At 46.2% G+C, this 17,683-nt stretch overlaps 1 protein-coding gene across 2 annotated transcripts in view; it reads right to left on the bottom strand.

Moving 5' to 3' along the window:
- The window catches only part of LOC129834787 (Golgi apparatus protein 1-like), a 202,136-nt gene that overhangs the window by 121,175 nt on the left and 63,278 nt on the right, over positions 1-17,683 (bottom strand). For both annotated transcript variants that reach the window (XM_055900062.1, XM_055900061.1), the window contains exon 3: positions 16,565-16,651. In XM_055900062.1, coding sequence (XP_055756037.1) covers positions 16,565-16,651 — 87 coding nt within the window. The remainder of the gene's footprint in view (positions 1-16,564; positions 16,652-17,683) is intronic.

Below are 17,683 nucleotides of genomic sequence, written 5' to 3'. Positions count from 1 at the left end.
GGTGAAATACACACTCCTTAATCTGAGGGGGGGAGACGCAGAGGTGAAATACAAACTCCTTAATCTGAGGGGGGGGAGACAGAGGTGAAATACACACTCCTTAATCTGAGGGGGGGGGGAGACGCAGAGGTGAAATACACACTCCTTAATCTGAGGGGGGGGGGGAGACAGAGATGAAATACACACTCCTTAATCTGAGGGGGGGGGCGCAGAGGTGAAATACACACTCCTTAATCTGAGGGGGGGAGACGCAGAGGTGAAATACACACTCCTTAATCTGAGGGGGAGAGACGCAGAGGTGAAATACACACTCCTTAATCTGAGGGGGGGAGAGAGGCAGAGGTGAAATACACACTCCTTAATCTGAGGGGGGGAGACGCAGAGGTGAAATACACACTCCTTAATCTGAGGGGGGAGACGCAGAGGTGAAATACACACTCCTTAATCTGAGGGGGGGGAGAGGCAGAGGTGAAATACACACTCCTTAATCTGAGGGGGGGAGACGCAGAGGTGAAATACACACTCCTTAATCTGAGGGGGGGAGAGAGGCAGAGATGAAATACACACTCCTTAATCTGAGGGGGGAGAGACACAGAGGTGAAATACACACTCCTTAATCTGAGGGGGGGGAGACGCAGAGGTATAATACACACTCCTTAATCTGAGGGGGGGGGAGACAGAGGTGAAATACACACTCCTTAATCTAAGGGGGGTGGGAGACAGAGGTAAAATACACACTCCTTAATCTGAGGGGGGGAGACGCAGAGGTGAAATACACACTCCTTAATCTGAGGGGGGGAGACGCAAAGGTGAAATACACACTCCTTAATCTGAGGGGGGAGACGCAGAGGTGACATACACACTCCTTAATCTAGGGGGGGGAGACGCAGAGGTGAAATACACACTCCTTAATCTGAGGGGGGGAGAGGCAGAGGTGAAATACACACTCCTTAATCTGAGGGGGGGAGAGGCAGAGGTGAAATACACACTCCTTAATCTGAGGGGGGGGGGGACGCAGAGGTGAAATACACACTCCTTAATCTGAGGGGGGGGGCCACAGAGGTGAAATTCACACTCCTTAATCTGAGGGGGGGGAGACGCAGAGGTGAAATACACACTCCTTTATCTGAGGGGGGGAGAGGCAGAGGTGAAATACACACTCCTTAATCTGAGGGGGGGGGGGGAGAGGTGAAATACACACTCCTTAATCTGAGGGGGGGAGACGCAGAGGTGAAATACACACTCCTTAATCTGAGGGGAGAGACACGGAGGTGAAATACACACTCCTTAATCTGAGGGGGGGAGACGCAGAGGTGAAATACACACTCCTTAATCTGAGGGGGGGGGGAGAGGCAGAGGTGAAATACACACTCCTTAATCTGAGGGGGGGAGACGCAGAGGTGAAATACACACTCCTTAATCTGAGGGGGGGAGAGGCAGAGGTGAAATACACACTCCTTAATCTGAGGGGGGGAGACGCAGAGGTGAAATACACACTCCTTAATCTGAGGGGGGGAGACGCAGAGGTGAAATACACACTCCTTAATCTGAGGGGAGAGACACAGAGGTGAAATACACACTCCTTAATCTGAGGGGGGGGAGACACAGAGGTGAAATACACACTCCTTAATCTGAGGGGGGGAGACGCAGAGGTGAAATACAAACTCCTTAATCTGAGGGGGGGAGACAGAGGTGAAATACACACTCCTTAATCTGAGGGGGGGGGAGACGCAGAGGTGAAATACACACTCCTTAATCTGAGGGGGGGGGGAAAACAGAGGTGAAATACACACTCCTTAATCTGAGGGGGGGACGCAGAGGTGAAATACACACTCCTTAATCTGAGGGGGGGGAGACGCAGAGGTGAAATACACACTCCTTAATCTGAGGGGGAGAGACGCAGAGGTGAAATACACACTCCTTAATCTGAGGGGGGGAGAGAGGCAGAGGTGAAATACACACTCCTTAATCTGAGGGGGGGGGGAGAGGCAGAGGTGAAATACACACTCCTTAATCTGAGGGGGGGGAGACGCAGAGGTGAAATACACACTCCTTAATCTGAGGGGGGAGACGCAGAGGTGAAATACACACTCCTTAATCTGAGGGGGGGAGACGCAGAGGTGAAATACACACTCCTTAATCTGAGGGGGGGGGAGACGCAGAGGTAAAATACACACTCCTTAATCTGAGGGGGGGGGAGACAGAGGTGAAATACACACTCCTTAATCTGAGGGGGGGAGACGCAGAGGTGAAATACACACTCCTTAATCTGAGGGGGGGAGACAGAGGTGAAATACACACTCCTTAATCTGAGGGGGGGGGAGACAGAGGTGAAATACACACTCCTTAATCTGAGGGGGGGGGAGACAGAGGTAAAATACACACTCCTTAATCTGAGGGGGGGAGACGCAGAGGTGAAATACACACTCCTTAATCTGAGGGGGGGGAGACGCCGAGGTGAAATACACACTCCTTAATCTGAGGGGGGAGACGCAGAGGTGAAATACACACTCCTTAATCTGAGGGGGGGGAGACAGAGGTGAAATACACACTCCTTAATCTGAGGGGGGGAGACGCAGAGGTGAAATACACACTCCTTAATCTGAGGGGGGGAGACAGAGGTGAAATACACACTCCTTAATCTGAGGGGGGGAGACAGAGGTGAAATACACACTCCTTAATCTGAGGGGGGGGAGACGCAGAGGTGAAATACACACTCCTTAATCTGAGGGGGGGAGACAGAGGTGAAATACACACTCCTTAATCTGAGGGGGGGGGGAGACGCAGAGGTGAAATACACACTCCTTAATCTGAGGGGGGGGAGACGCAGAGGTAAAATACACACTCCTTAATCTGAGGGGGGGAGAGGCAGAGGTGAAATACACACTCCTTAATCTGAGGGGGGGAGACGCAGAGGTGAAATACACACTCCTTAATCTGAGGGGGGAGACGCAGAGGTGAAATACACACTCCTTAATCTGAGGGGGGACACGCAGAGGTGAAATACACACTCCTTAATCTGAGGGGGGGGGACACAGAGGTGAAATACACACTCCTTAATCTGAGGGGGGGAGAGAGGCAGAGGTGAAATACACACTCCTTAATCTGAGGGGGGGGGAGACGCAGAGGTGAAATACACACTCCTTAATCTGAGGGGGGGGGGGGGACAGAGGTGAAATACACACTCCTTAATCTGAGGGGGGGGACGCAGAGGTGAAATACACACTCCTTAATCTGAGGGGGGGAGAGAGGCAGAGGTGAAATACACACTCCTTAATCTGAGGGGGGGGGGAGAGGCAGAGGTGAAATACACACTCCTTAATCTGAGGGGGGGAGACGCAGAGGTGAAATACACACTCCTTAATCTGAGGGGGGAGACGCAGAGGTGAAATACACACTCCTTAATCTGAGGGGGGGAGACACAGAGGTGAAATACACACTCCTTAATCTGAGGGGGGGAGAGAGGCAGAGGTGAAATACACACTCCTTAATCTGAGGGGGGGAGACGCAGAGGTGAAATACACACTCCTTAATCTGAGGGGGGGGGGAGACGCAGATGTAAAATACACACTCCTTAATCTGAGGGGGGGGGAGACAGAGGTGAAATACACACTCCTTAATCTAAGGGGGGTGGGAGACAGAGGTAAAATACACACTCCTTAATCTGAGGGGGGGAGACGCAGAGGTGAAATACACACTCCTTAATCTGAGGGGGGGAGACGCAGAGGTGAAATACACACTCCTTAATCTGAGGGGGGGAGACAGAGGTGAAATACACACTCCTTAATCTGAGGGGGGGGGAGACAGAGGTGAAATACACACTCCTTAATCTGAGGGGGGGGAGACAGAGGTGAAATACACACTCCTTAATCTGAGGGGGGGGGGAGACAGAGGTAAAATACACACTCCTTAATCTGAGGGGGGGAGACGCAGAGGTGAAATACACACTCCTTAATCTGAGGGGGGGGAGACGCCGAGGTGAAATACACACTCCTTAATCTGAGGGGGGAGACGCAGAGGTGAAATACACACTCCTTAATCTGAGGGGGGGGAGACAGAGGTGAAATACACACTCCTTAATCTGAGGGGGGGAGACGCAGAGGTGAAATACACACTCCTTAATCTGAGGGGGGGAGACAGAGGTGAAATACACACTCCTTAATCTGAGGGGGGGAGACAGAGGTGAAATACACACTCCTTAATCTGAGGGGGGGGAGACGCAGAGGTGAAATACACACTCCTTAATCTGAGGGGGGGAGACAGAGGTGAAATACACACTCCTTAATCTGAGGGGGGGGGAGACGCAGAGGTGAAATACACACTCCTTAATCTGAGGGGGGGAGACGCAGAGGTAAAATACACACTCCTTAATCTGAGGGGGGGAGAGGCAGAGGTGAAATACACACTCCTTAATCTGAGGGGGGGAGACGCAGAGGTGAAATACACACTCCTTAATCTGAGGGGGGAGACGCAGAGGTGAAATACACACTCCTTAATCTGAGGGGGGACACGCAGAGGTGAAATACACACTCCTTAATCTGAGGGGGGGGAGACGCAGAGGTGAAATACACACTCCTTAATCTGAGGGGGGGAGACAGAGGTGAAATACACACTCCTTAATCTGAGGGGGGGGGGGAGACAGAGGTGAAATACACACTCCTTAATCTGAGGGGGGGGGAGACAGAGGTAAAATACACACTCCTTAATCTGAGGGGGGGAGACGCAGAGGTGAAATACACACTCCTTAATCTGAGGGGGGGGGGAGACAGAGGTGAAATACACACTCCTTAATCTGAGGGGGGGACGCAGAGGTGAAATACACACTCCTTAATCTGAGGGGGGGGAGACGCAGAGGTGAAATACACACTCCTTAATCTGAGGGGGAGAGACGCAGAGGTGAAATACACACTCCTTAATCTGAGGGGGGGAGAGAGGCAGAGGTGAAATACACACTCCTTAATCTGAGGGGGGGGGAGAGGCAGAGGTGAAATACACACTCCTTAATCTGAGGGGGGGGAGACGCAGAGGTGAAATACACACTCCTTAATCTGAGGGGGGAGACGCAGAGGTGAAATACACACTCCTTAATCTGAGGGGGGGAGACGCAGAGGTGAAATACACACTCCTTAATCTGAGGGGGGGGGAGACGCAGAGGTAAAATACACACTCCTTAATCTGAGGGGGGGGGAGACAGAGGTGAAATACACACTCCTTAATCTGAGGGGGGGAGACGCAGAGGTGAAATACACACTCCTTAATCTGAGGGGGGGAGACAGAGGTGAAATACACACTCCTTAATCTGAGGGGGGGGGAGACAGAGGTGAAATACACACTCCTTAATCTGAGGGGGGGGGAGACAGAGGTAAAATACACACTCCTTAATCTGAGGGGGGGAGACGCAGAGGTGAAATACACACTCCTTAATCTGAGGGGGGGGAGACGCCGAGGTGAAATACACACTCCTTAATCTGAGGGGGGAGACGCAGAGGTGAAATACACACTCCTTAATCTGAGGGGGGGGAGACAGAGGTGAAATACACACTCCTTAATCTGAGGGGGGGAGACGCAGAGGTGAAATACACACTCCTTAATCTGAGGGGGGGAGACAGAGGTGAAATACACACTCCTTAATCTGAGGGGGGGAGACAGAGGTGAAATACACACTCCTTAATCTGAGGGGGGGGAGACGCAGAGGTGAAATACACACTCCTTAATCTGAGGGGGGGAGACAGAGGTGAAATACACACTCCTTAATCTGAGGGGGGGGGAGACGCAGAGGTGAAATACACACTCCTTAATCTGAGGGGGGGGAGACGCAGAGGTAAAATACACACTCCTTAATCTGAGGGGGGGAGAGGCAGAGGTGAAATACACACTCCTTAATCTGAGGGGGGGAGACGCAGAGGTGAAATACACACTCCTTAATCTGAGGGGGGAGACGCAGAGGTGAAATACACACTCCTTAATCTGAGGGGGGAGACGCAGAGGTGAAATACACACTCCTTAATCTGAGGGGGGACACGCAGAGGTGAAATACACACTCCTTAATCTGAGGGGGGGGGACACAGAGGTGAAATACACACTCCTTAATCTGAGGGGGGGAGAGAGGCAGAGGTGAAATACACACTCCTTAATCTGAGGGGGGGGGACACAGAGGTGAAATACACACTCCTTAATCTGAGGGGGGGAGAGACGCAGAGGTGAAATACACACTCCTTAATCTGAGGGGGGGGGGGGACAGAGGTGAAATACACACTCCTTAATCTGAGGGGGGGACGCAGAGGTGAAATACACACTCCTTAATCTGAGGGGGGGGAGACGCAGAGGTGAAATACACACTCCTTAATCTGAGGGGGAGAGACGCAGAGGTGAAATACACACTCCTTAATCTGAGGGGGGGAGAGAGGCAGAGGTGAAATACACACTCCTTAATCTGAGGGGGGGGGAGAGCAGAGGTGAAATACACACTCCTTAATCTGAGGGGGGGGGAGACGCAGAGGTGAAATACACACTCCTTAATCTGAGGGGGGGAGACGCAGAGGTGAAATACACACTCCTTAATCTGAGGGGGGGAGACGCAGAGGTGAAATACACACTCCTTAATCTGAGGGGGGGGGAGACGCAGAGGTGAAATACACACTCCTTAATCTGAGGGGGGGGGGAGACGCAGAGGTAAAATACACACTCCTTAATCTGAGGGGGGGGGAGACAGAGGTGAAATACACACTCCTTAATCTAAGGGGGGTGGGAGACAGAGGTAAAATACACACTCCTTAATCTGAGGGGGGGAGACGCAGAGGTGAAATACACACTCCTTAATCTGAGGGGGGGAGACGCAGAGGTGAAATACACACTCCTTAATCTGAGGGGGGGAGACAGAGGTGAAATACACACTCCTTAATCTGAGGGGGGGGGAGACAGAGGTGAAATACACACTCCTTAATCTGAGGGGGGGGAGACAGAGGTGAAATACACACTCCTTAATCTGAGGGGGGGGGAGACAGAGGTAAAATACACACTCCTTAATCTGAGGGGGGGAGACGCAGAGGTGAAATACACACTCCTTAATCTGAGGGGGGGAGACGCCGAGGTGAAATACACACTCCTTAATCTGAGGGGGGAGACGCAGAGGTGAAATACACACTCCTTAATCTGAGGGGGGGGAGACAGAGGTGAAATACACACTCCTTAATCTGAGGGGGGGAGACGCAGAGGTGAAATACACACTCCTTAATCTGAGGGGGGGAGACAGAGGTGAAATACACACTCCTTAATCTGAGGGGGGGAGACAGAGGTGAAATACACACTCCTTAATCTGAGGGGGGGGAGACGCAGAGGTGAAATACACACTCCTTAATCTGAGGGGGGGAGACAGAGGTGAAATACACACTCCTTAATCTGAGGGGGGGGGAGACGCAGAGGTGAAATACACACTCCTTAATCTGAGGGGGGGAGACGCAGAGGTAAAATACACACTCCTTAATCTGAGGGGGGGAGAGGCAGAGGTGAAATACACACTCCTTAATCTGAGGGGGGGAGACGCAGAGGTGAAATACACACTCCTTAATCTGAGGGGGGAGACGCAGAGGTGAAATACACACTCCTTAATCTGAGGGGGGACACGCAGAGGTGAAATACACACTCCTTAATCTGAGGGGGGGGAGACGCAGAGGTGAAATACACACTCCTTAATCTGAGGGGGGGAGACAGAGGTGAAATACACACTCCTTAATCTGAGGGGGGGGGGGAGACAGAGGTGAAATACACACTCCTTAATCTGAGGGGGGGGGAGACAGAGGTAAAATACACACTCCTTAATCTGAGGGGGGGAGACGCAGAGGTGAAATACACACTCCTTAATCTGAGGGGGGGGGGACACAGAGGTGAAATACACACTCCTTAATCTGAGGGGGGGGAGACGCAGAGGTGAAATACACACTCCTTAATCTGAGGGGGGGGGAGACACAGAGGTGAAATACACACTCCTTAATCTGAGGGGGGGGAGAGAGGCAGAGGTGAAATACACACTCCTTAATCTGAGGGGGGGAGACGCAGAGGTGAAATACACACTCCTTAATCTGAGGGGGGGAGACGCAGAGGTGAAATACACACTCCTTAATCTGAGGGGGGGGAGACAGAGGTGAAATACACACTCCTTAATCTGAGGGGGGGAGACAGAGGTGAAATACACACTCCTTAATCTGAGGGGGGGGGGAGACGCAGAGGTGAAATACACACTCCTTAATCTGAGGGGGGGGAGACAGAGGTGAAATACACACTCCTTAATCTGAGGGGGGGGGACGCAGAGGTGAAATACACACTCCTTAATCTGAGGGGGGGAGACGCAGAGGTAAAATACACACTCCTTAATCTGAGGGGGGGAGAGGCAGAGGTGAAATACACACTCCTTAATCTGAGGGGGGGAGACGCAGAGGTGAAATACACACTCCTTAATCTGAGGGGGGAGACGCAGAGGTGAAATACACACTCCTTAATCTGAGGGGGGACACGCAGAGGTGAAATACACACTCCTTAATCTGAGGGGGGGGGGGACACAGAGGTAAAATAAACACTCCTTAATCTGAGGGGGGAGACGCAGAGGTGAAATACACACTCCTTAATCTGAGGGGGGAGACGCAGAGGTGAAATACACACTCCTTAATCTGAGGGGGGACACGCAGAGGTGAAATACACACTCCTTAATCTGAGGGGGGGGGGGACACAGAGGTAAAATAAACACTCCTTAATCTGAGGGGGGAGACGCAGAGGTGAAATACACACTCCTTAATCTGAGGGGGGAGACGCAGAGGTGAAATACACACTCCTTAATCTGAGGGGGGGAGACGCAGAGGTGAAATACACACTCCTTAATCTGAGGGGGGAGACGCAGAGGTGAAATACACACTCCTTAATCTGAGGGGGGGGAGACGCAGAGGTGAAATACACACTCCTTAATCTGAGGGGGGGGAGACGCAGAGGTGAAATACACACTCCTTAATCTGAGGGGGGGGGACACAGAGGTGAAATACACACTCCTTAATCTGAGGGGGGGGAGACGCAGAGGTGAAATACACACTCCTTAATCTGAGGGGGGGGACACAGAGGTGAAATACATTCTCCTTAATCTGAGGGGGGGGGTAACAGAGGTTAAATACACACTCCTTAATCTGGGGGGAGGAGAGACACAGAGGTGAAATACACACTCCTTAATCTGAGGGGGGGAGAGGCAGAGGTGAAATACACACTCCTTAATCTGAGGGGGGGAGACGCAGAGGTGAAATACACACTCCTTAATCTGAGGGGGGGGGAGACGCAGAGGTGAAATACACACCACTAAGGTAAAGTTAAAACAGACTTTAATAGGGTTGACTAGTAGGATGGATTTCAGAGTTAAAACAGACTTTAATAGGGTTGAATAGTAGGATGGATTTTAGAGGAGTTAAAACAGACTTTAATAGGGTTGAATAGTAGGATGGATTTCAGAGTTAAAACAGACTTTAATAGGGTTGAATAGTAGGACGGATTTCAAAGTTAAAACAGACTTTAATAGGGTTGAATAGTAGGATGGATTTCAGAGAGGTTAAAACAGACTTTAATAGGGTTGAATAGTAGAATGGATTTCAGAGGAGTTAAAACAGACTTTAATAAGGTTGAATAGTAGGATGGATTTTAGAGGAGTTAAAACAGACTTTAATAGGGTTGAATAGTAGGATGGATTTTAGAGTTAAAATAGACTTTAATAGGGTTGAATAGTAGGATGGATTTTAGAGGAGTTAAAACAGACTTTAATAGGGTTGAATAGTAGGATAGATTTCAGAGTTAAAACAGACTTTAATAGGGTTGAATAGTAGGATGGATTTCAGAGTTAAAACAGACTTTAATAGGGTTGAATAGTAGGATGGATTTCAGAGGAGTTAAAACAGACTTTAATAGGGTTGAATAGTAGGATGGATTTCAGAGTTAAAACAGACTTTAATAGGGTTGAATAGTAGGATGGATTTCAGAGGAGTTAAAACAGACTTTAATAGGGTTGAATAGTAGGATGGATTTTAGAGGAGTTAAAACAGACTTTAATAGGGTTGAATAGTAGGATGGATTTCAGAGTTAAAACAGACTTTAATAGGGTTGAATAGTAGGATGGATTTCAGAGGAGTTAAAACAGACTTTAATAGGGTTGAATAGTAGGACGGATTTTAGAGGAGTTAAAACAGACTTTAATAGGGTTGAATAGTAGGATGGATTTCAGAGTTAAAACAGACTTTAATAGGGTTGAATAGTAGGATGGATTTTAGAGGAGTTAAAACAGACTTTAATAGGGTTGAATAGTAGAATGGATTTCAGAGGAGTTAAAACAGACTTTAATAGGGTTGAATAGTAGGATGGATTTCAGAGGAGTTAAAACAGACTTTAATAGGGTTGAATAGTAGGATGGATTTCAGAGGAGTTAAAACAGACTTTAATAGGGTTGAATAGTAGGATGGATTTCAGAGGAGTTAAAACAGACTTTAATAGGGTTGAATAGTAGGATGGATTTTAGAGGAGTTACAACAGACTTTAATAGGGTTGAATAGTAGGATGGATTTTAGAGTTAAAACAGACTTTAATAGGGTTGAATAGTAGGATGGATTTCAGAGGAGTTACAACAGACTTTAATAGGGTTGAATAGTAGGATGGATTTCAGAGTTAAAACAGACTTTAATAGGGTTGAATAGTAGGATGGATTTTAGAGGAGTTAAAACAGACTTTAATAGGGTTGAATAGTAGGGTGGATTTCAGAGTTAAAACAGACTTTAATAGGGTTGAATAGTAGGATGGATTTTAGAGGAGTTAAAACAGACTTTAATAGGGTTGAATAGTAGGATGGATTTTAGAGGAGTTAAAACAGACTTTAATAGGGTTGAATAGTAGGATGGATTTTAGAGGAGTTAAAACAGACTTTAATAGGGTTGAATAGTTGGATGGATTTTAGAGGAGTTAAAACAGACTTTAATAGGGTTGAATAGTAGGATGGATTTCAGAGGAGTTAAAACAGACTTTAATAGGGTTGAATAGTAGGATGGATTTCAGAGTTAAAACAGACTTTAATAGGGTTGAATAGTAGGATGGATTTCAGAGGAGTTAAAACAGACTTTAATAGGGTTGAATAGTAGGATGGATTTTAGAGGAGTTAAAACAGACTTTAATAGGGTTGAATAGTAGGATGGATTTTAGAGGATTTAAAACAGACTTTAATAGGTTTGAATAGTAGGATGGATTTTAGAGTTAAAACAGACTTTAATAGGGTTGAATAGTAGGATAGATTTTAGAGGAGTTAAAACAGACTTTAATATGGTTGAATAGTAGGATGGATTTTAGAGGAGTTAAAACAGACTTTAATAGGGTTGAATAGTAGGATGGATTTTAGAGGAGTTAAAACAGACTTTAATAGGGTTGAATAGTAGGATGGATTTTAGAGGAGTTAAAACAGACTTTAATAGGGTTGAATAGTAGGATGGATTTCAGAGGAGTTAAAACAGACTTTAATAGGGTTGAATAGTAGGATGGATTTCAGAGTTAAAACAGACTTTAATAGGGTTGAATAGTAGGATGGATTTTAGAGGAGTTAAAACAGACTTTAATAGGGTTGAATAGTAGGATGGATTTTAGAGGAGTTAAAACAGACTTTAATAGGGTTGAATAGTAGGATGGATTTCAGAGGAGTTAAAACAAACTTTAATAGGGTTGAATAGTAGGATGGATTTCAGAGGAGTTAAAACAGACTTTAATAGGGTTGAATAGTAGGATGGATTTTAGAGTTAAAACAGACTTTAATAGGGTTGAATAGTAGGATGGATTTCAGAGTTAAAACAGACTTTAATAGGGTTGAATAGTAGGATGGATTTTAGAGGAGTTAAAACAGACTTTAATAGGGTTGAATAGTAGGATGGATTTTAGAGTTAAAACAGACTTTAATAGGGTTGAATAGTAGGATGGATTTCAGAGTTAAAACAGACTTTAATAGGGTTGAATAGTAGGATGGATTTCAGAGGAGTTAAAACAGACTTTAATAAGGTTGAATAGTAGGATGGATTTTAGAGGAGTTAAAACAGACTTTAATAGGGTTGAATAGTAGGATGGATTTTAGAGGAGTTAAAACAGACTTTAATAGGGTTGAATAGTAGGATGGATTTCAGAGTTAAAACAGACTTTAATAGGGTTGAATAGTAGGATGGATTTCAGAGGAGTTAAAACAGACTTTAATAGGGTTGAATAGTAGGATGGATTTCAGAGTTAAAACAGACTTTAATAGGGTTGAATAGTAGGATGGATTTTAGAGTTAAAACAGACTTTAATAGGGTTGAATAGTAGGATGGATTTCAGAGTTAAAACAGACTTTAATAGGGTTGAATAGTAGGATGGATTTTAGAGTTAAAACAGACTTTAATAGGGTTGAATAGTAGGATGGATTTTAGAGGAGTTAAAACAGACTTTAATAGGGTTGAATAGTAGAATGGATTTTAGAGGAGTTAAAACAGACTTTAATAGGGTTGAATAGTAGAATGGATTTTAGAGGAGTTAAAACAGATTTTAATAGGGTTGAATAGTAGGATGGATTTCAGAGTTAAAACAGACTTTAATAGGGTTGAATAGTAGGATGGATTTCAGAGGAGTTAAAACAGACTTTAATAGGGTTGAATAGTAGGATGGATTTTAGAGGAGTTAAAACAGACTTTAATAGGGTTGAATAGTAGGATGGATTTCAGAGTTAAAACAGACTTTAATAGGGTTGAATAGTAGGATGGATTTCAGAGTTAAAACAGACTTTAATAGGGTTGAATAGTAGGATGGATTTTAGAGTTAAAACAGACTTTAATAGGGTTGAATAGTAGGATGGATTTTAGAGTTAAAACAGACTTTAATAGGGTTGAATAGTAGGATGGATTTCAGAGGAGTTAAAACAGACTTTAATAGGGTTGAATAGTAGGATGGATTTCAGAGTTAAAACAGACTTTAATAGGGTTGAATAGTAGGATGGATTTCGGAGGAGTTAAAACAGACTTTAATAGGGTTGAATAGTAGGATGGATTTCAGAGGAGTTAAAACAGACTTTAATAGGGTTGAATAGAAGGATGGATTTTAGAGGAGTTAAAACAGACTTTAATAGGGTTGAATAGTAGGGTGGATTTTAGAGGAGTTAAAACAGACTTTAATAGGGTTGAATAGTAGGATAGATTTCAGAGGAGTTAAAACAGACTTTAATAGGGTTGAATAGTAGGATAGATTTTAGAGTTTAAACAGACTTTAATAGGGTTGAATAGTAGGATGAATTTTAGAGGAGTTAAAACAGACTTTAATAGGGTTGAATAGTAGGATGGATTTCAGAGTTAAAACAGACTTTAATAGGGTTGAATAGTAGGATAGATTTCAGAGGAGTTAAAACAGACTTTAATAGGGTTGAATAGTAGGATGGATTTCAGAGGAGTTAAAACAGACTTTAATAGGGTTGAATAGTAGGATGGATTTTAGAGTTAAAACAGACTTTAATAGGGTTGAATAGTAGGATGGATTTCAGAGTTAAAACAGACTTTAATAGGGTTGAATAGTAGGATGGATTTTAGAGGAGTTAAAACAGACTTTAATAGGGTTGAATAGTAGGATGGATTTCAGAGGAGTTAAAACAGACTTTAATAGGGTTGAATAGTAGGATGGATTTTAGAGGAGTTAAAACAGACTTTAATAGGGTTGAATAGTAGGGTGGATTTTAGAGGAGTTAAAACAGACTTTAATAGGGTTGAATAGTAGGATGGATTTCAGAGGAGTTAAAACAGACTTTAATAGGGTTGAATAGTAGGATGGATTTCAGAGTTAAAACAGACTTTAATAGGGTTGAATAGTAGGATGGATTTCAGAGTTAAAACAGACTTTAATAGGGTTGAATAGTAGGATGGATTTCAGAGGAGTTAAAACAGACTTTAATAGGGTTGAATAGTAGGATGGATTTTAGAGTTTAAACAGACTTTAATAGGGTTGAATAGTAGGATAGATTTTAGAGGAGTTAAAACAGACTTTAATAGGGTTGAATAGTAGGATGGATTTCAGAGTTAAAACAGACTTTAATAGGGTTGAATAGTAGGATGGATTTTAGAGGAGTTAAAACAGACTTTAATAGGGTTGAATAGTAGGATGGATTTTAGAGGAGTTAAAACAGACTTTAATAGGGTTGAATAGTAGGATGGATTTCAGAGGAGTTAAAACAGACTTTAATAGGGTTGAATAGTAGGATGGATTTTAGAGTTAAAACAGACTTTAATAGGGTTGAATAGTAGGATGGATTTCAGAGTTAAAACAGACTTTAATAGGGTTGAATAGTAGGATGGATTTTAGAGGAGTTAAAACAGACTTTAATAGGGTTGAATAGTAGGACGGATTTCAGAGGAGTTAAAACAGACTTTAATAGGGTTGAATAGTAGGATGGATTTCAGAGTTAAAACAGACTTTAATAGGGTTGAATAGTAGGACGGATTTCAGAGGAGTTAAAACAGACTTTAATAGGGTTGAATAGTAGGATAGATTTTAGAGGAGTTAAAACAGACTTTAATAGGGTTGAATAGTAGGATGGATTTCAGAGTTAAAACAGACTTTAATAGGGTTGAATAGTAGGATGGATTTTAGAGGAGTTAAAACAGACTTTAATAGGGTTGAAAAGTAGGATGGATTTTAGAGGAGTTAAAACAGACTTTAATAGGGTTGAATAGTAGGATGGATTTCAGAGTTAAAACAGACTTTAATAGGGTTGAATAGTAGGATGGATTTCAGAGTTAAAACAGACTTTAATAGGGTTGAATAGTAGGATGGATTTCAGAGTTAAAACAGACTTTAATAGGGTTGAATAGTAGGATGGATTTTAGAGTTAAAACAGACTTTAATAGGGTTGAATAGTAGGATGGATTTCAGAGTTAAAACAGACTTTAATAGGGTTGAATAGTAGGATGGATTTTAGAGTTAAAACAGACTTTAATAGGGTTGAATAGTAGGATGGATTTCAGAGGAGTTAAAACAGACTTTAATAGGGTTGAATAGTAGGATGGATTTCAGAGGAGTTAAAACAGACTTTAATAGGGTTGAATAGTAGGATGGATTTCAGAGTTAAAACAGACTTTAATAGGGTTGAATAGTAGGATGGATTTCAGAGGAGTTAAAACAGGGAACACCAACTGTCTCCGTACTACGTCCCTGGGGACAAGGTAGTGCCCTACGTCCCTGGGGACAAGGTAGTGCCCTACGTCCCTGGGGACAAGGTAGTGCCCACAGTCCCTACGGCCCTGGGGACAAGGTAGTGCCCACAGTCCCTACGGCCCTGGGGACAAGGTAGTGCCCACAGTCCCTACGGCCCTGGGGACAAGGTAGTGCCCACAGTCCCTACGGCCCTGGGGACAGGTAGTGCCCACAGTCCCTACGGCCCTGGGGACAAGGTAGTGCCCACAGTCCCTACGGCCCTGGGGACAAGGTAGTGCCCACAGTCCCTACGGCCCTGGGGACAGGTAGTGCCCACAGTCCCTACGGCCCTGGGGACAGGTAGTGTCCACAGTCCCTACGGCCCTGGGGACAGGTAGTGCCCACAGTCCCTACGGCCCTGGGGACAGGTAGTGTCCACAGTCCCTACGGCCCTGGGGACAGGTGGTGCCCTATAGGGGACAGGTGGTGCCCTATAGGGGACAGGTGGTGCCCTATAGGGGACAGGTGGTGCCCTATAGGGGACAGGTGGTGCCCTATAGGGGACAGGTAGTGCCCTATAGGGGACAGGTGGTGCCCACAGTCCCTACAGCCCTGGGGACAGGTGGTGCCCTTTAGGGGACAGGTGGTGCCCTATAGGGGACAGGTGGTGCCCTATAGGGGACAGGTGGTGCCCTATAGGGGACAGGTGGTGCCCTATAGGGGACAGGTGGTGCCCTATAGGGGACAGGTGGTGCCCTATAGGGGACAGGTGGTGCCCTATAGGGGACAGGTGGTGCCCTATAGGGGACAGGTGGTGCCCACAGTCCCTACGGCCCAGGGGACAGGTGGTGCCCTATAGGGGACAGGTGGTGCCCTATAGGGGACAGGTGGTGCCCTACAGGGGACAGGTGGTGCCCTATAGGGGACAGGTGGTGCCCTATAGGGGACAGGTGGTGCCCACAATCCCTACGGCCCTGGGGACATGTGGTGCCCTTTAGGGGACAGGTGGTGCCCTATAGGGGACAGGTGGTGCCCTATAGGGGACAGGTGGTGCCCTATAGGGGACAGGTGGTGCCCTATAGGGGACAGGTGGTGCCCTATAGGGGACAGGTGTTGCCCTATAGGGGACAGGTGTTGCCCTATAGGGGACAGGTGGTGCCCTATAGGGGACAGGTGGTGCCCTATAGGGGACAGGTGGTGCCCTATAGGGGACAGGTGGTGCCCTATAGGGGACAATGTGCCATTTAGGACCCAGTCAATGTCACAGCAACAACAGACTGACATTATCTGGCTCATGGTACAGCTCTGCAGCCATAAAGACATGTTGCTGTGTGTGTGTGGTGTGTGTGTGTGTGTGTGTCAGACTAACCTCAGTGATAGTACTCTTGCAGATGTCCATGGCCACAGACTCAAACTTGGGATCCATTGTCAGGTTCAGCTTGTAGTTCCATAGCAACTGGAGGAAAGAAGGAGAGAAACCATGAGACAGACACACAGAGAGAAACACACACAGAGAGACAGCGAGAGAGAGACACACAGAGAGAGAGACACACAGAGAGACACACAGAGAGACACAGAGAGAGACACAGAGAGAGAGAGACACACAGAGAGACACAGAGAGAGAGAGAGAGAGAGACAGAAGGGAGGGAGACACACAGGGGAGAGACACACAGACAGGGAGGGAGAGAGACAGAAGTAAGGGAGAGAGAAGAGAGAGAGAGACAGCGAGACAGCGAGAGAAGGGAGGGAGAGAGAGAGAGAGAGAGAGAGAGAGACAGAAGGGAGAGAGACACACAGGGGAGAGACACACAGACAGAGAGACAGAAGGGAGGGAGAGAGAGACAGAAGTAAGGGAGAGAGAGGAGAGAGAGGAGAGAGAGACAGCGAGACAGAGAGAGAAGGGAGGGAGAGAGAAGAGAGAGAGAGAAGGGAGAGAGAGAGAAGAGAGAGAGAGAGAGAGAAGGGAGGGAGAGAGAAGAGAGAGAGAGAAGGGAGAGAGAGAGAAGAGAGAGAGAGAGAGACAGAGAGAGAGGGTATTGTCTTAATGAGGTTTGACTAGTAACAGGACAGCAGGGTAGCAGAGCCTGTAGACAGATATGATACCAGAACAGAGAGAGACAGACATGATACCAGAACAGAGAGAGACAGATATGATACCAGAACAGAGAGACAGATATGATACCAGAACAGAGAGAGACAGATATGATACCAGAACAGAGAGAGACAGATATGATACCAGAACAGAGAGAGACAGATATGATACCAGAACAGAGAGAGACAGATATGATACCAGAACAGAGAGAGACAGATATGATACCAGAACAGAGAGAGACAGATATGATACCAGAACAGAGAGAGACAGACATGATACCAGAACAGAGAGAGACAGATATGATACCAGAACAGAGAGAGACAGACATGATACCAGAACAGAGAGAGACAGATATGATACCAGAACAGAGAGAGACAGACATGATACCAGAACAGA

The sequence above is a fragment of the Salvelinus fontinalis genome, chromosome 35, assembly GCF_029448725.1.
Source record: "Salvelinus fontinalis isolate EN_2023a chromosome 35, ASM2944872v1, whole genome shotgun sequence".
In the NCBI taxonomy this organism is placed as follows: domain Eukaryota; kingdom Metazoa; phylum Chordata; class Actinopteri; order Salmoniformes; family Salmonidae; genus Salvelinus; species Salvelinus fontinalis.
The sequence above is the reverse complement of the archived record's forward strand: the minus strand, read 5'-3'. Positions and strand labels throughout refer to the sequence as shown.